The following is a 22515-nucleotide window of genomic DNA, read 5'->3' as shown; positions in this document are numbered from 1 at the left end:
TTGGCAGGAGTAGATAAAATGATCGTGGAATACAAGCTTGAGGTCATAGAGATGGTGAATACAGACAACCAATTTGAGGGGGTTTGCTCTAAATATAAGTAAAGGGTGTCAAATGAGGCAGTGGGTAGAAGAGCATACTGAAGAAGCTTTTTTAGAATAGGTGACATTACAACATTTATATGTATATAGGTATGTGTGTAATGCTAAAAAAAAAAAAATTAAAAATTAAAAAAAAAAAAAAACCTTCCACACGTTCCCTTTTTTCTGCATCATTGAAGTAAGCAGGAGTCATTGGAATCCAGGGCAGAGAAGTAGACCTGCTAGCTGTAGATAAAAGCACATTCTTTCATAAAACAGAAGGAAATGGAAAATATTCAGGTACACTTACAAAGAGGTGACAGTTACAGTTGGTGGTAGACGGATGAACATCTCCTGTGGTTGCTTGTATTTTCCCAGTGAAATAAGAGGGGAAATTATCCCCAACCCTGGAGGTTTGAGGAGAGAGGTGAAGGGTGCATTTGAGACTGAACTGAGCAGGGCACGGTGATAGGACTGCTGAGTGAATGTAAAGGCCTGCTGAAGGATGGTGGATATAAATAGAAAGTGAGACCAGTGGTCAGGGTTGTGGTTTTTCCTCCCAGTGATGCGCTGGTGCACACTCATTGTAGGGGAAATTGGGACATAAGCAGGATTGTGGCTTCTCCAGGCCAGTTGGGCAGAAGACTTTCTGTTATTGATTTTTCTGGCCAGAGAACATACTCTGAATAATTTCAACCCTTTGAAACTCATTGAAGCTTGCTTTATGACCCAACTTAGGATCAATGTGGATAAAAATGTTCATTTGCACTTTAAAAGAAGGTGTGTCCCAATGTTAGGTACAGTATTCTGTATATATGTCAGTTATGTCAAGTTTGTTCACTGCATTGTTCAGATCTTCTAAGTGATTTTTCACTTTGTCCACTATTAGCTGCTGAGAGGTGTGCTGAAGTCTCACCCTGCAATTAGAGGTTTATCTAAATTCTATCCATTTTTGCTTTAAAAATGTAGTGAATTCCTAGGGCGAAGTTTTCTTCATTCTTATAAAATATCTCTATCTCTGGCAGTGCTTCTTGCCTGAAAGTCTGTTTTTGTCTAATACTAGTCTAGACAGATCAGATTTCTTTTGATTAGTGTTAGCGTGCTGTATTTTTGCCATCCTTTCAGTTTCAACTTTTCTATGTCCATTTATAAAGTTACATGTGTTTAGGTTTTGGCCTTTATCTAGTATAATAATCTTGATCTTTTACCTAGATCATTTGCTCCATTTATATTTAATGCAATTAATGATGTAGATAATAGATAAATCTATCATCTTACTGGGTTTTTTATTTGACCTACCTGTTTGTTCTTTTTTCTCCTTTTTACTGTCTTTTGGATTAGTCCAATATTTTTATTCTATTATTGCTATTACTACCTCAGATTATAACCTGCCTCCTTCCCTCCATACAGTCCCATATAATTTATGACTTCACTTCCTCGGTAGTGATCAAACAACAGTACAACAGTAACTCCTTTAACTCCTCTCCTGCCTTTTGCATGATTGTAGGAATGAATTTTAAGTCTGTTTATAATTGAATCCCACATGAGCTTAGTATTACTTTGTACAGTTGATAGTCATTTATATTCGCCCACATATTTACTTTTTTCACTGCTCCTTATTCCTTCCTAAAGTACACAGTTCCATCTGAGATCATTTTCACTGTGACTAAGGACTTTTTTTTAATAGTTCTTTTACTGCACATCTGCTAGTAACACATTCTCACAGTTTTTGTTTGTTTGAAGAGAACTTTATTTGCCCTTTACTTTTAAAGACTGTTTTCACTGATATAGAATTCTACTGTGGCAATTATCCTCAGCGTTATAAGATGCGGTTCCATTGTCTTCCATTGTTTTGTTAGTGGGTCAACTGTCAGTCACCCTTTGGAAGGTCATGTATCGTTTTTCTTCTACTTTCCAGATTCTTTGATCTTTAGCAATTTTACGATGATGTGCCCAGGGGGATGTTCTTTGTATTTATTCTGATTTGAAAGTTTTAGTGGTTCTTGAATGTGTGGTCTGATACCTTTCATCAGATTGGAATTCTCTCTTCTTTGGAAACTGGTTAAAAAAAAAAAAAAGACATTTTCATTGTGTGCTACATGTCTCCTTTACTCTTTCGTTCCATCCTTTTTTGTTTCTTTGTGCTTCAATGTTAGTATGTTCTATCAACTTGTCTTTCAGTTCACTAGTCCTGTCTTCTGATATGCCTAATATGGATTTAACCTATTGAGTTCTTAATCTGAGGTATTGCATTTATTTTTAATTACAAATTTATATACATAAGTAGAATTATCTTTTTATGAATCATTTGTGGGTCTGTTTCTTTTGTATTTTTAATAGTTTTTAGTTATATAGTCTATATCTTGTACTGCCTAGTAATTTTTTAAATGCTTAGCATTCCATATATAAAAAGATAGACTTGAGAGAGCTCTCAACCACCAAAGAGACTTTACCCTTTCCTCTGCTAGCCAGAGAGAGTAGACAATGAGTCGCTTTAACCAAGTACTAAGTTGAATCAAGACTAAATTGAAGGTTTTATTTATTTATTAATGAGAGACATGGAGAGGCAGAGGGAGAAGTAGGCTCCCTGTAGGGAGCCTGATATGGGACTCAATCCCAGGACCATGACCTAAGCCAAAGGCAGAAGCTCAACTACTGAGTCACCCAGATGCCCTGACATGAAGTTTTTTTTTATATAAATTTATTTTTTATTGGTGTTCAATTTGTCAACATATAGAATAACACCCAGTGCTCATCCCGTCAAGTGCCTACCTCAGTGCCCGTCACCCAGTCACCCCCACCCCCCGCCCACGACATGAAGTTTTTTAAGGCGTACTCTGCTTTGATTCATTCCTAGACCTAGAGGTCAGCCTAGGTTTTTAACTGAGAGCCTGGTATGTTCTTCAGTATCTTTCCCCCTCCATATCTTTCTTTGCTCCTCAGTATATTAAGACTGTAGAACTCTGTTTTGAATTTGAGATTACTGGTTTAGCTCTTCAGTCTCCTAACTCTACACCAACTTCAGAATGAGAATATGAATTATGATAGGAGAAGTGTAAATAGAAAGGAGAGAGGTGGCTACAGTCTAAACACTAGGGAAATTTTACTGTGAAGAGGGCAGGCAAATGGGGTAGCTAGAAGATAATGTGTAATCAAGAGGGTTTTTAAAAGAGAGAGACCAAGAAACTAGAGACATTGTCAAGATGGTATTACTGCTGGTGGGGTTAAGAAGTCCTGGGTACAAGGAGAACATGCCAGATCCTGAAGCCTCTAGCAAATGAAGGGAAGCAACCAGGAAGCTAGGAAATGCTGGAAACAAGGAGGAGTAGCTGAAGGCAGTGAACATCGCAGTTTATGAATGTAGGAAGAGGCTTCAGGGGCTTTTAATTAGAGCAAGAAAGTGAAAGGGAAATTCAAAGATGGTAATCAATGGAGAAGAAATATATGTGAGCAGAGAGGGGCAAGATCAAGAGTTCAGTTTTGTATTTGTGGAAGTCATGAACAGGGGAATGAGTTCTGAAGTCATCAGAGTACAGCAGGTTATCTGAGGCCATGGAATTAGATGAACTCAGCCAGAGAAAGGATGTAGACAGAATAAGGTCAAAGATGAAGACCTGAGACATGCCAGCATTCACCAGTCAGAATGAGAAGAGAAGCTTGGGGTATGAGAGGCTCAGAGAATAAGACATTTCTGGAAGGGAACAGTACCATGTAGAATCTTGCTAAAATGTCCGAAAGGAGGATCACAAAGTGATCTCTGAATCTGACACAAAGGTCTGGAGCAGGTCAGTGGAATAATGAAGACAGAAACTCGATGGGAATATTAAAGAAAGTAGATTCATAGACTCCACAGACAATTCTTCAGAGAGGTTTTGACCAGTGGGTACAGATGGGTTTTACCCCCCAGAAGGCTGACATCGGTTAACAAAGGGAGTGGCTAGAGAATGACAGGATGAGCAGGGGTCCTAGTCCAGTGCTGTGAACCTAATGGAAGAGACTTTTGGAACTTAATAAAGCTACGTTATAAAGAAGTAGTAAACAATAGCATTGGAGAGGGCCACAGGGAGGCTGTCTTCTCCAAGGGTAGCAGAATTTCAGTTATAGCAGTAAAAAAAAAAAAAAACAACAAACAATGTCTGCCTGATTCTAGAGTGTGGGTCCCAGAGACGCCAGTGGAAGGATGTACAGGTAGAAGCAAAGCTAAGAGATGATCTCAGAGTCAGACTCAGCTGGCACAGGAGGAAGGGCCACCTCACCAGAATCTCAGCCTGGAGAAGGACATTGAGGGCTCTAGAGGCCCCAGATGCTCCTGGGAGCAGTAGCCAGAGTACACTGCAGCTGATTCTTGAGTGGAAAGCGTAAAGCCTCTGGGTTTGGGCTTTTGCCAAGATGGCCAGGGTCCCGTTAAGTAAAACATGCAAGAAGTTTTTTAAAAGGGATTAAATTACTGACAAGAATTTTATGACCCTAAAGACAAACCCAGAAGGGAGGCTTATGCCCTGGGTTCCCAAGCAGGCTCAGTGCCATGGCTGCTAGGTTGGCTTTCCTCTCCCTGAGGCATGATGGTCTTGTATACAAAGCCCAGAAACGACCGTGTCAGCTTCTCATAATGATGACCCACTTGTATTTTTTTTCAAGTCCATAGGTGTGGACCCTCTGCCAGCTAAGCTGTCCTATGACAAGTCTCATGACCAAGTGTGGGTCCTGAGCTGGGGGGACATACACAAGTCCCACCCGAGCCTCCAGGTATGTTGAACACACGGAGACCAACATCACCCCCATGGAAACAAAGGACACTGTCCCTAATACATGTCTCTTGCTTCCCTAGGTAGCTAATCACATTTATCCAAAACGTATCCATCATGGCTTGAGGAGGGATTAGGAAACAGCCTTGAGCCAAAGCCCCTCACAGACCATTAGCAGAGTATCTTCAGCCAGGCCTACCTTTAAGGACAATAATACTGATGATGGATAAGATTCTGATGTCAGGACAACCAGAATGTGGCTCCCAGGCTCTGTGTCTCCTGAACCAAGGTTTTCCTCACCTCAGGCTCAGCAGGCTAGGAACAGTGTCAAAGCATATGCTAGATGTGGGCCTATAAGGAAGGAAAAGTAGCACAATCGTGCTCATAAATGGAAGCACCTTTACTGAGTGCTTACAGTACGTTAGGGCACAGAAACATTCAGTAATGTGCCCATGGTCCAATCCAGCAGCAAAGCTCTGCAGCCCAATATTCAGCCACTGAACTGCACTGCCTCTTGGAAACAGTTTGGGCCCAGGAGCACTGTGGGATTCCCCTGTCCACCAGTCAGAGAAGGTCAACACTCCTGTGCTGAGTGTGCCTGCCTCTGCCTTTCTCATCAGGGATGATGAGACAGCCTCTAATGCTAGAGGATTAAGCCCTTTAAAAAGTGATTTGAATGCCTGATTTCTCCCAGAGATCTACATAGAACCATTCTAGATGCACAGGAGAGAAGCTAATCTGTTTCATACACTGGATGCCTCCAGACATTAGAGCTTCATTATCTCAGAACCCCAGCTGAGAAGGACTACAGAGGGAGCCAAGTTCACTCTGTTCTCAAGATTGGGAAGAGGGAAGGGGCATCTGGGTCTACGGAAGCTTCCACCAGGGGACTGGCCGCCTGCCTGCCTGCCTCTCCACTGGTGGGCCAGGGGGTAGACACTGCTTTACCTCCTATAAGCTGAGACTATTGTCATTTGATGGATGCCATCAGCCTGGGCCCCAGTGAGCTGATGAAAAATCCCCATTAGAGAGTCTATGAGCCTGAATAAAGGTCATTCACAGCAGAGCATGAGCCCAGGGAAATAACTTTTATTGGTACTTCTGGCAGCTCCAGGAAAGCCTCTCCAGTAGTAATTCAAGGGGAGGAGCCACCAAAAAAAATTTTTTCTGAAACCAAATATGACAAAAATTTCCTAATTTACTGCAGATGAGCTAAAAAATGCATGGCTTCCTAGGTTATCTATAAAGGAAAAAACTTTGGATTGGCACTGGGTTTCTCACCTGCCACAGCAGCTGGCAGACCATGGAATCTACAGGGCTGAAATCCAAGAGTCCTATTCCCAGCCCCGGCAGGACCAAAGAAACCCTATGTGCAAGAAATTCAGAGAGTGCATCACTCTCCTGCCCTCTCTGAGGAACAGAATTGAGGAAAGATCCCAGACAAACACCAGATGAACCAGATGAGAGACATTGAGATGAAGAAAGAGAAGGAGGAGACAGTTGCAAAGAATGAACCCAGAGAAGTAAGACGGATGAGGACAGACTCTCTGGAAATGGTAATAAGTGCTAAATAAGGATGTCTGGATTAAGAGAGAGACACTCAATGAGAAATCCTGATACCAGTCTGCAGTGGAAGATAAATTATTTCAGTCAAAGTAAGCATAGGGAGTGGAGGAAAGGAGAGGGAGTAAAACTACTTAGAAATACCTTATTGGGATAAGGGAAGGTTCAGAGAATGCTGTTGGAAAGTAGCAGCTGGGAAGAGACTGTCTCATTATTCCAAATATGACAAACTGATTCCTCTGAACAGCAGAGATAATCAGACTGGGTTAGGAAGGAAGCAAACTAGAACTTGTCTATGAGAAACACACATGCAATAAAGAGAATAAAAGGTTGAATTTAAAGGGGCAGGAATAGTGAGGACTGATGAACAAGTATGTATTCACAATGCCCCTCGTTATCAGGCAAGGTAGGGTTTATGGTTGAAAGCACTAGAAACAGCAAACAGAGAGAGATACTGTGTGCTTAACAGCCACCAGGAGATACCAGGCACCATTAACAATGAAATGCCTCAAACAAGAGTGATTAAAAATAAAGGAAAACTTGACTTAAAATGCACTTAAATTGTACAAATAAGATGAAAGAATAACATGGGAAAATTGAGTAATGACACCACTTGCTTATAATATAAACGTTGCATCTGCAAAACTGTTTTTTCACACATCCACACAAGTGTATCATTAACCACAAGGGAAACAAATCCTGTAAAAGTAGACGTTATAGGCAGCAGTATCTGATAATTAGAAATAATTAAAATGACCTAGTAAGAAAACACTCCTTTATAACTATGGATCAAAAAGGAAATTACAAGGGAAATTACAAACTGTCTCAAAAGCAATGATAAAGTGACTCTTAGACATCTAGAATGATGGGAGATGGAGAAGGGTGGGCACCCAGAGTACCTGTGTCTTAAAAGCCCACAGAAGAAGTACTTGTGTTAAGAAATGAGAATAAGAAGAGAGTGGTAAGAAGGAACAAGACTGGGAAATGAATAAAAACAAAACAGGACAAAGAGATAAACAGAAATCCTTCACAAGCTTGAGAAAGGGAGACATAATGAGGAGGTGGGAAGAGAGTGTCACTGCAAATAAGGAGGATAGAAAAACTTGGAAAATAATACATCACAACTCTGAGGCAGAAAGTTTTAAAACCTAGAAGTGAATGATTGCTTGCAAATTGTAGGAAAAAAAACTGACCTAATAAAACAGAGGCTCTTGATCTCAGGGTTTTGAGTTCGAACCCCCACCCTTGGGAGTAAAGCCAACCTAAGGAAACAGAAGCCTGACATAGAACAATAATTACAGGTTTTTGAAAAGATTAAAGAGCTGCCACAAAAAAAGTGTACAGCTGAATTTTATCAAACCTTCGAACTATAATTTTAATATTATTTGAACTGTCTCAGACCCCATGAAGGGAAATGTACAGCTTCTTTGTCTTAAATTGCCACCCTCATTTTAATTATAAAAGCTGTAAAAATTTGTATAAAAAAATAAAGCTATAGACTCAGCTCACTGATGAATACAGAAGCAAAATGGTCAATATGGTATTAAAAATAGAGTCCAGCAATGCACCTTAATGCAGGGAACAAAGTCCCGGGATACAATGATGGCTCACTTTGAGGAAATCAGGCAATATTGTCTTAACACAAAAAAAATGAAAATAGAAAAAAAAACTGATATTTTCAAGAAATGCTGAGAAAGCATTTAATTAAATACAGCAGACATTCTTAATAAAAAATATCCAAAAACATGCGTAAAAAGGAAATTTCTTAATGAATACTCTTGCCCCAAAACCAAGAGCAAATTTTGCCTAAATGGCCAAACACAAAAAGCATGTTGGTTACTATCGGGAATTACACCACGATGTCCACCGTCACAAGGGCAAAGTCTAGAAACCAGGCCTTGACGAGTGAACAGATTGAAGAACCTGCCTTCATCACTGTGGGTGAGGGCTAAAGCAACTGCTACTTGCAAACACTCCTGGGAATGTCAAGTGGCACGGCCCTGTGGTACCCAACTTGGAAATGAGAACCAAAAGCCTCAAAGCAGTGAGTCTGCATCCAGCAACCTGACTTTTCACAACCCACCCAAAGGCCATGATCATGGACATGGACAAAAAATTAGCTACATCATGTGTTTCTGCACAGTTTCTACGGGCAAAGCCAAAAATAATATCCAACACTGGATATTTCTTGGATGTTTCCAACACTTGGATGTTTCTCAATATCCAACACTCAGGAGCTGGTTAAACAAAACTTTGCTGGGACCACTTGAAGGTGTTTCTAGAAATGAAGCTACTTCCCTCAGCAGCCAGTTTAGGAAACTTTGGTGTCCCCTTGAATCCTCCGTATCATTCATTTGCCCACTAGTCCCAGGATGCCAGGCCAAGAAGGAAGTCAAGACTTGTCAGAGCAATGAGGCGGTGGCGCACATCAGTTCAATGGCCCGCAGTGCTGCGTTTTGATGAAGTAACCTCTGAATATAGGGTGTCAGCGTGGTGAAGCGTGAATGACACTGACCGCTGACAGCCTATAATTTTCCATCTCTATTAGAAGCTGAAATGACAGGCCTGATCTCAAACAGGGATCATATGGCTTCCTGGAATTCTCTAACATTTTCCCCTGTTTCCTCAGGCTGGTATTAATGCCCAACTTAGGAGTTTTTCCCCCATGCACTTGCCACGAAAGTGTCATTTGGCCATTTTAAAAAACCACAGAAAAATAACCTAATGCAATGTTACAACTGTGGAGCTGCCCCGAGGCTAACAATCACAGGCCTCGTCATTCGGATCGAGCATCCTGCCCGCTTTAGCAGCCCGCAAGGGAACCACAATTGGGAAAGGCCTCAACCCTGCCTCAGGAGGCAGGCCACGTGTTGTTTGTTTTCCCATAAAAGTAAGAGCCAGAAGGCAGTCCTATTCTTAAAAGGTAAGAACGTCCAGAACTCCAGGCCTCCTGAGTCACAAAGCCCCAAGAGACACCGTCCTCCGCCTCAGGCTAGACCCCTCATCGGCCACAATGTCAAGATAAGGAAAAGTGTCTCAGCTCTGTGTTGAGGCGCTAGCTCCCCCTCTTCTGCTTCACCTGTGGCCTTTCAGCCAGAATGGTCCACCAGCCGGCCAAGCTCCTCATCTGGCTGCAGGTCACCCTCCTTTCAGGACCCTGGCCTAGAACTGGGGACTGATGAGCACCTGCAGGAGGCAAGGGGACCCAGGCTGGCCGGCCCACATCTCTGGCCTATGCCCAAGGCAGTGGTAGCCGAGGGGCAGATGCTCAGCCCGACTGCAGGAGGCCTCCTGGCAGGACCTCCAAACCTGGCATCCCGACGGCGCGGGGCTCTGTGCTGCATTGCCGGCATGCTCCTCCCCGACACAGACCCAGCAGGGCCTCTACACACCAGAGAGCGGCTGCAGCCACCTCCTGCCAACGCCACAGGGGATCAAGTGTTACCTTCAGGGAAACAGAGGCAACGGTGCTGTCACTCCCAATCTGTACAAAAGCCAGTGCCTGGTTCTTGATTTCTCACAGCAGGTCCTTTCTGCAACTGGACCCGATCCCCAGCATTCTAATTGCAAGGCGCTTAAATGGCAAGAGCAGCATCTTTGAATGGCATTTCTGCAGGATTCCTGCTTTCTCCAGTAAATTCTGGAGTCACATTTCCCAGAGAAACGCCTCTGTGAGCAGTACAGGATAGATTCCCAACAAACGGGCCCAGGCACCTGGCACCAAAGGAAAATACAGAACCAGTAAATCACTCCACCCAGTAAATCACTCCACCATTTAACTTTTTCGTGATTTAAAAGCTCTCTCCCTCTTTTCCCAGGGTGACCTGGATGGGATTCTGAGTTTTAAGGGAGATGATCTCTGAGCAGATTGATCTTTCTATTCTGGAGACCTCTCTGGAAAGCCCCAACATGGTCCCTGCTATGCTATCAGGGGGCTGACAGTGTACCTTATGGTTAGGGTCAGGCCTGCCTGAGCAGGAGGCATGATTCAGGCGTTCACATCTGTCCCAACACTTCCTCTCCCCAGAAGGATGAGTCCCTGAGTATGATCTTCCCAAGTAGCTCCCACTCTGCTCCTGCCCACCACCACCCCCATCTCTCTCAAGCAGCCTGTCTGCTAAGGGTCCCTACTAGCACATGCAAATGTTTCCAGATTTCCCGCCCCTACTTGGGTGGACCCTCATGAGGACTTCTGCTCTGTGTTGTAGGTGATCACAGAAGCCAGCACTGGCCAGGGCCAGCACCTTATCCGCACACCTTTTGCAGGAGTGGACGATTTCTTTATTCCTCCAACAAACCTCATCATCAACCATATCAGGTGAGACGGGCCTGCAGTGTCCCAAAGCTCCCCCATAACTCAGCTCAGCCCTACATGTGGCTACATCTGCCCACTGTAAGACCTTCGTCTCTGTCTCTCCCACTCCTCCTGAGCTGGCCTTGGGCTCCCTCGTGAGGGGACAGAGAAATGGACCATCCCTAGTCCTTGATGGTCATAGTTAAGGAAGGCACCCAGGCTCCTACCACCTTCAGAGGCCCATTGAGGACAGGAAGTCTCACTCTCAACATGAGGACCATAGAAGAAAGGAATCAACTGTGCTTAATGGAGCACACTCTACCTACTAGACACACACACACACACAGACTAGTAAAAGTGGTGTTGACCCCTTCTTACAGATGAGGAAACAGAGACTCAGAGAAGCTAAAACCCTGGCCAGGAGGCCCCAGAGCAGCCATGCAGAGGCGGGGAAACAGGCCCTCCTAGTTGTCTTGTTTATCACCATCCAGAAGAACAGCCTAATAAAGGCAGTCATGGTCTCAACTGCAAACCTCTTCCCAGCCTGGCCACTCCCCCTGCTTATTCATTTTAGAGAACCCCTAGCACTTATTGTAAAGTCACCACTGCTGAAGACAAAGCCTGCCCTCATAAAATCACTGAGACGCCAAAGGTCTTGGGGGCACTCTTTATGCCTTTCTTTTGTCTGCCATCAAACCCCTTTCTCCAACAAGTAGTACCTCTTTTTTGTACACTGAAACTGGACTTCTAAAACTAGGCCCATCCATTTATGGGCCCAAGGATGAAAATGCCCTTTAATGAGCCCCTCCCTATAGACAGCACCTGGGAAGAGCTTCTAAGATGGCTCTAAAGGGTGAAACCCCCCAAAGAACATGAATTCAGCCAGGAGTCTAGCAAACTTACGGGCTTCACATTGCCTATGTGTGGCCTTCTACATTCAAACTGCTTTTAAGAGTGGGCTCTTCTCTCCTGCTCTTTCCATGCTCTGGCTTTTTTTTTTTTTTTTTTAAAGAATTTATTTATGTATCCATGAGAGAGACAGACACAGGCAGAGACACAGGCAGAGAAAGAAGCAGGCTCCATGCAGGGAGCCCGATGTGGGACTCCATCCCAGGACCCCAGGATCATGACCTGAGCCAAAGGCAGACCTCAACCCCTGAGCCACCCAGGTGCCCCCCAATGCTCTGGCTCTTTAAGAATGCTTTAAAGAGGGCATTTCCCCCACTCTGAGGCTCAGTTAGGTATCCATAAGCACCGAAAGGCACCCCTGAGCCAGGGATTTAGGCAGAGGCTCTCAAATCAAAGCCAAATCCTGCCTGGAGTCAGGTCTCCCTGCAGCTCGCAACCCACCTCCAAAGCAGACTTTCACCGAGTCCAGATGTGAGCAGCTACCACCTACTGAGCCCTTCCCCTCCAGCTCCCTGTTTGATCCAGTCCTCCCAACAACCCTCGGAAGGAACTGCCCTCTTTTAGTGTCTCAGAGGCTCCAGCGCAAGCCTGGCTCTGCAGCTGGCAGGGCAGTGCAGTGACACCGTGGCCTGTGGCCGTCTGACTGCAGAGGTAAAAGCTGTCTGCTGCCCGCCCTGCAGCAGGCGATTCGGCCCACAGGCCTAGTAAACAGGGCCCCAAGAGAGGCTGCCCCTCCACAGGGCTCCCCCTGGGAAGTGTGTCCTCGTTGGCTCCCACTGGCTGCTCACATTCTGACTCTGTATTTAGTCCTGGGAACAACCGCAGAGCCCTGGCCTCTGCTGATCCTCCCAGCAGGCAATCAGGGCTCCTGGCCTTTCCCGTCAGGCTTGGGCCCCTGCTTCCCAGCTGGCACCTCCTCAGGGAAGCGGATCTGAAGACACCCCAGAGGGAGAAGCTGTGGAGGGCACTTCCAGGCTCCTTCTTTACCACTGCTGGAGATGAAAGCATAAATCCAGGAGCATTTGTAATTCAACTGCCTTTGGTTTGACATCATAGATGAATCAGGGAAGAAGCCATGCCCTGCAGGATGGTACATGTAATTAAGAAGCTATTAGATCACTGAAGGATTACAGTCCAGGGAAGGGAAAAGATGCAATCCTGTAGGCGAATGACAGATGCCCTGCCCACCTCTGACCTCAGACCTTCCCTCGGCAGGTTCGGCTTCATCTTCAACAAGTCGGACCCCGCGGTGCACAAAGTTGATCTGGAAACACTGGTGCTCCTCAAGACCATCAGCCTCCAGAGCCACGGCTGCGTGCCACGAGCCATGGCCCACAGCCACCTGGGCGGCTACTTCTTCATCCAGTGCCGGGAGGACAGCCCCCCGGCCTCCGCGGCCCAGCTACTGCTCGACAGCGTCACGGACTCCGTGGTGGGCCCCAACGGCGATGTGACTGGCACCCCCCATGTGTCCCCCGATGGGCGCTTCGTGGTCAGTGCCGCCCCCAGCAGCCCCCAGCTGCATGTGCAGGAGATCACGCTGCAGGGCCACATCCAGACCCTCTACAGCCTGCCACTGAGCCAGGGCGTCTCGGACGTGGCCTTCCAGCCCTCCTTCACGCAGGGCAATCAGTATTATGTCTATGCCAGTGCGGACATGGAGCCAGACCTGCTGTTCCTGGAGCTGTCCACGGGGCAGATGGGCGCCCTGAAGAACTTACAGGAGCCGCCCGCGGGCCCGGCCCAGCCTTGGGGGGGCGCCCGCAGGATCGTGAGGGACAGCGGGCTCTTCGGGCAGTACCTCCTCACGCCCGCCCAGGAGTCGCTGTTTCTCATCAACGGGAGGCAAAGCACCCTGCACTGCGAGGTGTCGGGCGTAAGGCGGGGGACCACGGCCGTGTGGGTGGGCGAGGTATGAAGGCGCCCGGCGCAGAGCCCAGGCCCCGAGCTCCTAGTCCTCACTCCGCAGCCCCAAGCAGGCGCCCTGTACATTTTTACAGACAAAAGCAAAACCTGTATTCGCTTCGTGGTTCAACACTGGTCTCCCTGCAAGTTTCCTAGTATAAGGTATGCGCTGCTAACCAGATTGGGGATTTTCATTGGGAAGTATGATTTATGCCTTGAGCTACGGTGAGAACACATGCTGCTGTGTAAAGGAATCATGTCTGTGCCCAGCTCCACACCATGTCACCCGGGGACGCCGTGGAACCAGAGCTCTGGCTTTCCGGGCTGACACTTCTGTCGGTTGCCTTCATGCACTCATTGCCCCTCACCGCCGGGTCCGGCCAGACTTCGCCCTGACGAGCGGCCCGAAGGCCGGCCCAGAAACAGGCTCCCGGGAGCAGGGCTGCGGCTCCAGGCATGAGAGCCACGTCTGCCCCCGTCCTGAACCCTCTCTTCTCTGCACAGCTGCTTCGTGCTTTTCTTTCCATGTGACTTGGTGTCAGCCTGCGGGAGAGCCGACAAGACTTCTTGCATCTTGGGGGATGGGGAAATCACTTACTTTATTTTGGAAATTTTGATTAAAAGATAATTTTTTATAATCTGAAATGCTAGTAAGCAGAAAGATGCTCTCCGCCGTCCAGCTCTATTCCTCCCTGCCTTAGGCCAAGTCTCTAAGGGTCACCACCCCGACACCCCACAGCCAGAAAGAACAACGATCATCCAAGAATAGTGGACCCTCCACACCATGGACGCCCCAAGCGCAGATCTGGCTACCACCTTGGCAAAGACTTTGTTCCGGGCTGGGATGCAAAGAGACCAGGACACACCCTGCGTGCCTGCTTTTTATCACTGAAGGGGGAGGTTTGATTAGCCAGGCCCAGTACTCCAGCTTCAGGGCAGACTGGGCTTGCCAAGCAGAGTGGGGGTGGCCTACAGAACAGTGACCTCCAGGTGCAACACAGACACCCCAAAGATACCTGTAGGGTCCAGGTGGGTTCTGTAGGCTGTTTTAAAAATCCTTTTCTTTTCTGCCTGTGGCCCTCACACTCAGCTCTAGGACTCCAGTCCCTCCATCAACATGGCATAGATAGTACAGTCCAGGATTCTCTTATACGTGGGCCCTTCTATCCCTAGTAACACACTGCAAAGCCCACACTCAGAAGGATGCCGGGAGTGGGTAGGGAGAAGGATACAGGCTGGCAGTGCTGCATGATCCCCAGTGTCTCAGACTCTGCCGGGCTAGCAGGGAGGCACCAAGGAACTATAACCCAGCCAGCCCAGGGAAGACAGCCCGTGTTAGAGAATGTCAGCCACGAAGAGGCTTCTCTGGGTCCCAGAAACCCCTTTCCTTCCTCCTCACTGCAGCAGCCAAAACACACTTGCGTGCTTTCTGGCTTAAATGATCATATTTCAAGCCCTCTGAAGTTGGAAGAGGTGGTCCCTTCCCAGACACCTCAGCCAGCATAGCTCCCTTCACCTGGCAACATGGCCATGCTTTTCCTGTGCCGCCGATCACCAGCCCCGTGGAGGAGAAGATGGAAGACGGAGAGCCTGCCTTGCTCTATATATGCACAGCTCCCTTTCAGACTCACCTGACTGCCCAGCCCCACCCGGCCTCCCCACCACCTGCCCCGATTTCCTGAAATCATCTAGTCTCCTGGCATGTCCCATGTGTCTTGGTTCACCAAACACTCATCCCCTCCAGCTCCCAAGAGCCTGTCCAGATGTGCACATGGCATACTTCAGATTTGGGTACAGGTAAAATATGGAGCTACAGGTGAGGGGAATGGACTTCAAAAGCCACATAATCAGTCTCACAAGAGCTGGGATGGACAGGCAACACCACTCACCCTTTCTTTTTATTCCTCTCTCAGTGTCTTGACACATTCACTTCCAAACTCCCACTTATATCACAGAAATTCTCCAACTTTCATCAACTTCTCCCTTTGGAAAAATCCACATGGTGGCAGCCCCTAGCAGAAAAAAAAAAGTCTCCGAGACTACCTGAGGAAGAGCCTAGCAATTGCCAGGCCAAAGCATTAGCCCCTCTGGGTCACAGGGTTTGAAAAATCAAAGACCCATCCAATCCTCACTAGCCTTTTGCACTGGGAGTGACTCTGTGGCAGCCATTGCTTTGCCCCATTCCTTGCGTTTCTAAGTGTCTGAAAAATGTCTCTGCCTCTCGCTAACTCACCATGTGGTTTACCAGAGATGCTGGCTCAGGGCCACGGCCGGGGTTCTGCACGCTACTGAATTGGAGCAGGGAAATGCAGACTTGAAAATTGTGAAATCTGTAAAGTCACAAAGGCAAGAGAGTACATGCTTTTTCTGCAGGGCAACCAACAAAACTGCTGGGGTGGGAGGCAGGCGAAGAGCTGGCCAGGTTGCCCCCTGCCTCTTCCAGCCCCAGAAGAGGCTCCCTGGAACACTGTGTGAAAGTCACAGGTGTAAGAAACTACCACAGTAGCTGAGCCTTGCAGCCGATCCCACCAGCAATCCTTTTGCTGAACACAGATCAGCTAACGACTAATAATATGTCACACTACAGAAGCATTCATCTTACATAAGAAAGCCACTTTCATAATGAACTATTTCAAAATTGCTAAATTTTGAAGTAAAATTTCACAAAAATTTAACATAGTATATTTTTTTCCTGTAACAACTCAAATAATCGACAACTTTGCTGACATTAAAGACTGGAAACAGAAGTGTGCATGCTCCTTCTGCCCACATGAGCAGAACCCCACATGGAGCCTCTGGGTGTAAAAAGCCCGCCCAGCCCTCCACAGATTGATGGTGGTAAGAGGGATTGGTTAGTTTCCAGGCAACTGCATGGACTTTCTGCATGGGAGGCTTGGGTGTGGAGCAAACACCTTTTAAATCCCACCATCCTCACCCCAGAAACCCCACCTGGGGCTGGCCTAGGCTTCTTCCCAAAGTCTCCCAGTCACTAGAGGATCCTACTACCTTCCCTGAGCCCATGAAGTAGCTGGAAGAGCCCAGTGAAATCTGGCTGGAGCCAACCACTAATACCAAGCTCCAGGAACTTGGATCTAGAGGCATCATGAGCAAAGACAGAAACTCAGCCCTTACAATCTCCACCCCACTGCACCCCAGCCATCTCCTTCCCTTCTGCTCCTCTGTGCAGACAAGGGCTCCCAGCTCCAGGTAGGGCCCGGAGGACAGCTCTCAACCCCAAATAAAGCAGAGACCAGCCTGCTGCCCTGGCCAACCTAACTGCTGAGACTTCCTTTAGGAGAGCAGCCCAAAGAAGTTGGCTTTGTGCGGCCACAACTTCTCTTCTGTTGACCAATAACCTGTGAACTAAAGGAGAATCCAGATTGGAGACATGAAACAGATCCATTCTGGGTATATTTTTCTACCAGGGGCTTACGATGTCATCCACTCATTTCTCACTGTGTGCCTCCTTCAAATACCGCAGACGCTGAACCATCTTCATCACCACATCCCACAACTCTGTCTCAGGTCCTCCCCTCTGGAAGGAAGCCTCCGGATTACTGATGCCACTCCCACCCCCTCCCTCACACATACCGATCTACCTCACCTTCTCCTCCCTGCACCCCGCCCTCTGAAAGCCGCTCCCACCCAGGGAGCCCAGTGGTGACAGAGGCTGATGATAATGCTGACATGAAGTCTTTTGGTGTCCTCCCCCACCCAGAACCCCACATCTTACTCCAAGTACAGTCAGAACCCACAGGGACATGGCCCTTTTCTACCCAGAATCATGACCCCCCCATGCCCTAGTTCACAGCCCTTCCAAAAGAGGTGACCAAGACCAGAGCCAACTCACAATCATCAGGGAAGTGGATTGCTGTCAACAGAAACCGTTGGACAGGAATACAGATAGTGATGACCGCCACCTGCCCCCCCACACACACCAAGCCTCCTTCCTTAGGGGGCCCGAGCGATACCTCTCTCATTCCCAGTTTACTGTCTGCATTTCTGGCTCCCCTCCTATGCCTCAGGCCTCCTGCGCATGAACCGTGCCACAGCTCCTACGATGTGAGGGGCAACTGACCTGCTGTCGCACCAGCCCTCCCAATGGCCTTGACCTATGCCACTATCTTGCTTTGAAGTCCAAATAAGAAGTCACTCATAGCTCTTGGCTTCGGTTTGCTCCCAGACTAGCATGTAGGCAGAGCAGTTTTGTTCAATAAAGTCACAAGCTGCTGTGGTTTCTCTCCCAAATTGTAGAGATTATAAAACAGGGAGAGGCTTAGAAGATTCAAAGGAGAAAATACATGGTGCCTGTCGTCAAGATGTGACTACAAGACCCCAAAACCCTGGTGGAGTGTAAGCCACTTCCTGCTTTTGTCTACACCAGATTACCTGCCAGGTCACTTGAGAATGTGAGCATCTACTGGGAGTCTGCAGGCTTTAGGCACCAGCCACACTGTTGACACCGGGAGCCCAACAAACATGGACTCACGCCTTCTTTGGAGCTGTGGGCAGCAATAGGGATTTAAGCAAACACAATATGTGAAATTATGGAAATATGGGGAGAGAAGGGATTGGCCTCCAAAACTGACAGCAAGGCTTCGTTAGCCAGCAGCGAGTGTTGACCGTGTACTTTTTATTATTGTTCTTGGACAAACCCACAATTCACACACCCCTCTTTCCAAGCTCGTCTTGACTAATGTGGAAATATCTCTTTCTTCTGTGGCTCTAGAGAATGTGAGCCATATCCTAGAGGGCTCTAGAAGGGTTAGCCTGCACTCCACAAAGCAATAACTATTGCCTCGCATGTACCCCAAGCATGGTGACCTCACCACATGTTACCATGACAGGATCGGAGTTCTTAAGGATACACTCTTCAAGACTGAAGCTTCGTTTCTGAGGAAGCGCAACTAGTCTTGGCTGATCATGGGGCCCGAGTGCTCTTGCATGAGAAAATTTCCCTAAATCTAAACCTTTGTCCACTCCCCAGGGTGACATCTGCAACAGGCTTAAGAATTGCGGGTCCCTTGCTACTTTAGCTGCTTCAAAGAGGTGCGGGATAACAGGTCCATAAGCTGCCACCCCACACCCCACGGCACACCCAGGCTGGCTCCTGTCGCTGGCCCGCCCCCATGCCTGGCCTGGCCCCATCACACCCACTGTTCTCCCTGCTGCGTGTCACACTTTCTGAAGGCCACATGAAGTGATCTCAGATGGCAGTGGGCGTGGCGTGTGGCTGGAGTGATCACACACACTGTTTCATGCTCTAGGATAGCGGAATGGCCCTCAAGATACAAAGTCACAGGCACATCCTTCATCCCGTTAAGATTCTCATCCTCTCCTGCCTCAGAATTCTTTCAGATTTCTTATTTCAAGGCAGATACATTATTTTGAGCTGCTGTGTAGACACCAAAATATATTTTCTGTAATCACCAGTATTTCTCAAAAGGCCTCCTGTAATTACTATACATGTGAATTTTTCTTTATAAAGTATATATAAATTATTTTTAATACATCAACTTTAGTAGAAATTTGTACCAACACAGTAACTGTATGTGGCATTTGAAATAAGTTTATGTTTACTTTGATGTATTGCACAGTATTGAACACACCGTGTAATTGCAGTACCACTTGATATGAAGACAATTCACAAATTATCGTAAAGTATTGTCATTGTAAATGCTCTTTTTCTGAGGATTTTACAATAAAATTTGAGAAAAGTGAACTTCGGTTCCTGCCAGTCTGTGTGCAGTTGGTAAAGTGAGAAAGGATTAAGGCAGGACCACGCAGGTGCTTCTTCTCATTCTCCATCATCCTGCAGGTTCTCAAAGGGCAAAGGGAAGTGGCCTCTCCTCTCGCCTGCTCCAAAGAGCTGTGGACAAAGGCAAGCATCTGACCCTAGAACTCCCTTCCCTCATGTTGAAGTTTCAGCTCCCAACATGTACAACCAACATCTGGTTCAAAACTTCTCTTCACCTATCCTGGTCGATGCTTACAATTCACCACACTCTAACTAGCACCAGCTCTAACCGACGCATAACTCCAGTGACTCTGTATTCTTGTCAGGGCAGACCATCCAGCTAAGTTGCAGAATGTATAAAGTGCTCAGTAATCACCAGGTTACCAGTGTGGCACACCTACTATGTGTGAGCACCGTGCAGGGTGTGGGGGATAGAGGGCTGCACGAAGCAGACACAATCCTTGACCTTGGTGAGCTTCATGTCCATGGCACCAAGACTATTAGTGCAGATTCTCCAAAGAAATGGAACCAATAGAGTGTGTGCCTGTGTGTGTGTGTGCATGTGCATGTGCATGTGCGTTAAGTGGGGAGAAGAGGGAGATTTTAAGGAATTAGTTCATGCAATTAGGGACGACAGCAAGTCCAAAGTCTATAGGGTAGGCTGATAGCTGGAGATCCAGGAAAGGGTTGTAGTTTGAGTCCAAAGGCAATTTGTTAGCTAAATTCTTCCAAGGAGGTCAGTCTTTTTTTCTTAAGCCCTTCCACTGATTAGATGAGGCCCACCCACACCATGGAGGGTATCTGCTTTATTCCAAGTTTACTGATTTAAATGGTAATCTCACTGACAAAAACTCCTTTCACAGAAGTACCTAGAAGAGCGTTTAACCAAATATCTCTCTAGGCACCATGATCCAGCCAAGTTGGCACTAAAATTAATCATCACAATGACATAAACAAGATGCGGCTCCTCCTCTTTCTTGGAGGAATGCTCTGTTATGTGCCAGGTGCTGCAATGAACACTTAATAAGAACAAGTTTGAAACCTTACTGTTGGGACGCCTGGGGTCTTAGCAGTTGAGCGTCTGCCTTTGACTCAGGGCATGATCCTGGGGTCCTGGGATCAAGTCCCACATCGGGCTCCCTGCATGGAGCCTGCTTCTCCCTCTGCCTATGTCTCTGCCTCTCTCTCTGTGTCTCTCATAAATAAATAAAATCTTTAAAAAAATAAAAATTAAATTAAAAAAAATAAACCTGGGGACTCCTGGGTGGCTCAGTGGTTGAATGTCTGCCTTTGGCCCAGCACGTGATCCTGGAGTCCCAGGATCGAGTTCTGCATCAGGCTCCCTGTGCGGAGCCTGCTTCTCCCTCTGCATGTGTCTCTGCCTCTCTCTCTCTGTGTGTGTCTCTCACAAATAAATAAATAAAATCTTTAAAAAATAAAAATAAATAAACCTTACCATTATCCAAGCAAGGTAGCTGTTGGTGTGATCTCCAATTCAGAGGAGAAAATGAAAGCTCAGAGCAACACAGCCAGATTCAAATTCAAGTCTACATGGCCAAGACACGTGCTCTTAACCATGAAACCTGCCACCTGCAGTACCCACACGACACAAGTCAGAGGCGCAGCTCTAGCCTCACTACCCCACACACTGCCTAGAGGCACAGCCCACGTGTGGGAGGGATCTTGCTCTGCTTTAACTACCTCCTCAGGAAAGCCAACTGCCCAGAATAGCCCTCAAGATTTGGGGTTCAAGCAAGAGGAAATGCCCATGATTAAAAGCCCAAAACTCTGGGTAGAGAGCAGACAGCAGTCGTCAGCTTCTCGCTGCCCACAGAGGCCAGGCTTATCACCACGCACACTCTGGTTATGTCCTTTCTGCTTTCCAGCCCCAGGCCAGCCGGCGGTGGGGGCGGGGGGTGGCCAAAGTGCAGCCCGCAACAGGACCCACCGCAGACAGGTAGCAGAACTTTCCATCCTATACTGTGATCCAGCCACTCCCTCCGGAGCAGGCTGTAAGGAGGCCACTCAGAGATACATATCTCTGTACACGACGTGTGCACCCACCCCACGCAGCCCTGCTCGGGAGGCCTCGGGGGAGGACCAACTCCTCGGCTCTGCCCACAACCAGCACACCGGACGGCCTTCACCGTGTGGCCACTCTCTTGTTCAACCACCATTTTCCAAACACCATCTCTGAACCCATGGCCTGCCCACGTGGAGCCCATGGTCTGCAGGAACCAAATGGACCCAAGAAAAACCGCTGACACACAGAATCCACAGGATTGCTTGCATGGGACATGCAAGCAAGTGGACTTGGCGTGAAGTCCATCCATTTCTGGATGATGTGAAGTGGGAGTCACTGGGAAGGCCCAAGTGAGCAATAGCAACGTGAGGGCCTGCCTGCCAACAGAAACAACAAAATAAAGGGCTGGCCCAGGAGAGAACAGCAAGAATGCTGGCAGCACAGGCAGGACAACCACATGACGGGAGGCTCGGTGAAGGGGCAGCGTGGCCAGCACCATGTGGCTATGGGAGAGACAGCATCCTTTGCGCTCTGGAGACCATCTGCAGCCACGGCCCTGGATGCTGAGGCTGCCCATGCTACATGGAAGAAGCAAAGAGAGAAGCTGCCATACAGTGAATGTGCATCCAGGACCCAGATTCCTGAAGCTGGGATCACCCTACTCTGCTCAAGAGGAAGGTGTCCACAGGGCGTCACCAAGAGCCATCAGAGGAAAGAAAGAGAAAGCAGATCCCCCTAGAGGAGGCAGGCAGAGGTTGACATGGTCCGGATCCTGTCCTAGGAGCCCTGCGACTGTGAGGACCAGAGAGGAGCTCCTATCAGGGGATTCAGGGGCAGGAGACAAGTCAAATGAGGTGCCCAAATAAGCCGGGACTGCACGTAGTGAGACGGGGACATAGCCAGACAAGGATAGAGAATGGGCTTCTGGAGAAAGGGGAATATCCACACAGGAAACAGGGATCTGAGAAATAAGGCACAGGCAGGCCCCCGGGGGGCTGAGAGGAAAGATTGGGACAGGTTTGGGTCCAAATACCCCAATAGGCAGGGGCCGGTGGGTCATGAGAGAAAACTGGAGGGTAGCGAGCAGATGGCCCTGGAGCTGTAGTTCTTAGCCAGGCCTGGCTATGCCTGCATCTCAAAGTATTATCAAAGTTGGAAAAATTAAATGTTATTTTATGCAATAAATAGCACACTGTATTATTAAGTCCAGATGGTTAGCACCTTACGTGCACGAAGTTATCACCTTGTCTACCCAAAGAAC

The 22515-nt window shown here is 47.5% G+C and overlaps 1 protein-coding gene across 5 annotated transcripts in view; it reads left to right on the top strand.

The window, feature by feature from the left end:
* Window positions 1-19216, top strand: part of FSTL4 (follistatin like 4) — a 398415-nt gene extending 379199 nt beyond the window's left edge. For 4 of the 5 annotated variants that reach the window (XM_072841011.1, XM_072841010.1, XM_072841007.1 and 1 more), the window contains 3 exons: window positions 4717-4824; window positions 10595-10704; window positions 12805-19216. In XM_072841011.1, the coding sequence (XP_072697112.1) occupies window positions 4717-4824; window positions 10595-10704; window positions 12805-13507 (921 nt within the window). In that variant the 3' untranslated portion in view covers window positions 13508-19216. The remainder of the gene's footprint in view (window positions 1-4716; window positions 4825-10594; window positions 10705-12804) is intronic. The other variant, XM_072841012.1, reaches the window with a different exon arrangement.
* The last annotated feature ends 3299 nt before the right edge of the window (window positions 19217-22515 follow it).

This window comes from Canis lupus, chromosome 10, assembly GCF_048164855.1.
Source record: "Canis lupus baileyi chromosome 10, mCanLup2.hap1, whole genome shotgun sequence".
NCBI classification, from domain to species: domain Eukaryota; kingdom Metazoa; phylum Chordata; class Mammalia; order Carnivora; family Canidae; genus Canis; species Canis lupus.
The sequence above is the reverse complement of the archived record's forward strand: the minus strand, read 5'-3'. Positions and strand labels throughout refer to the sequence as shown.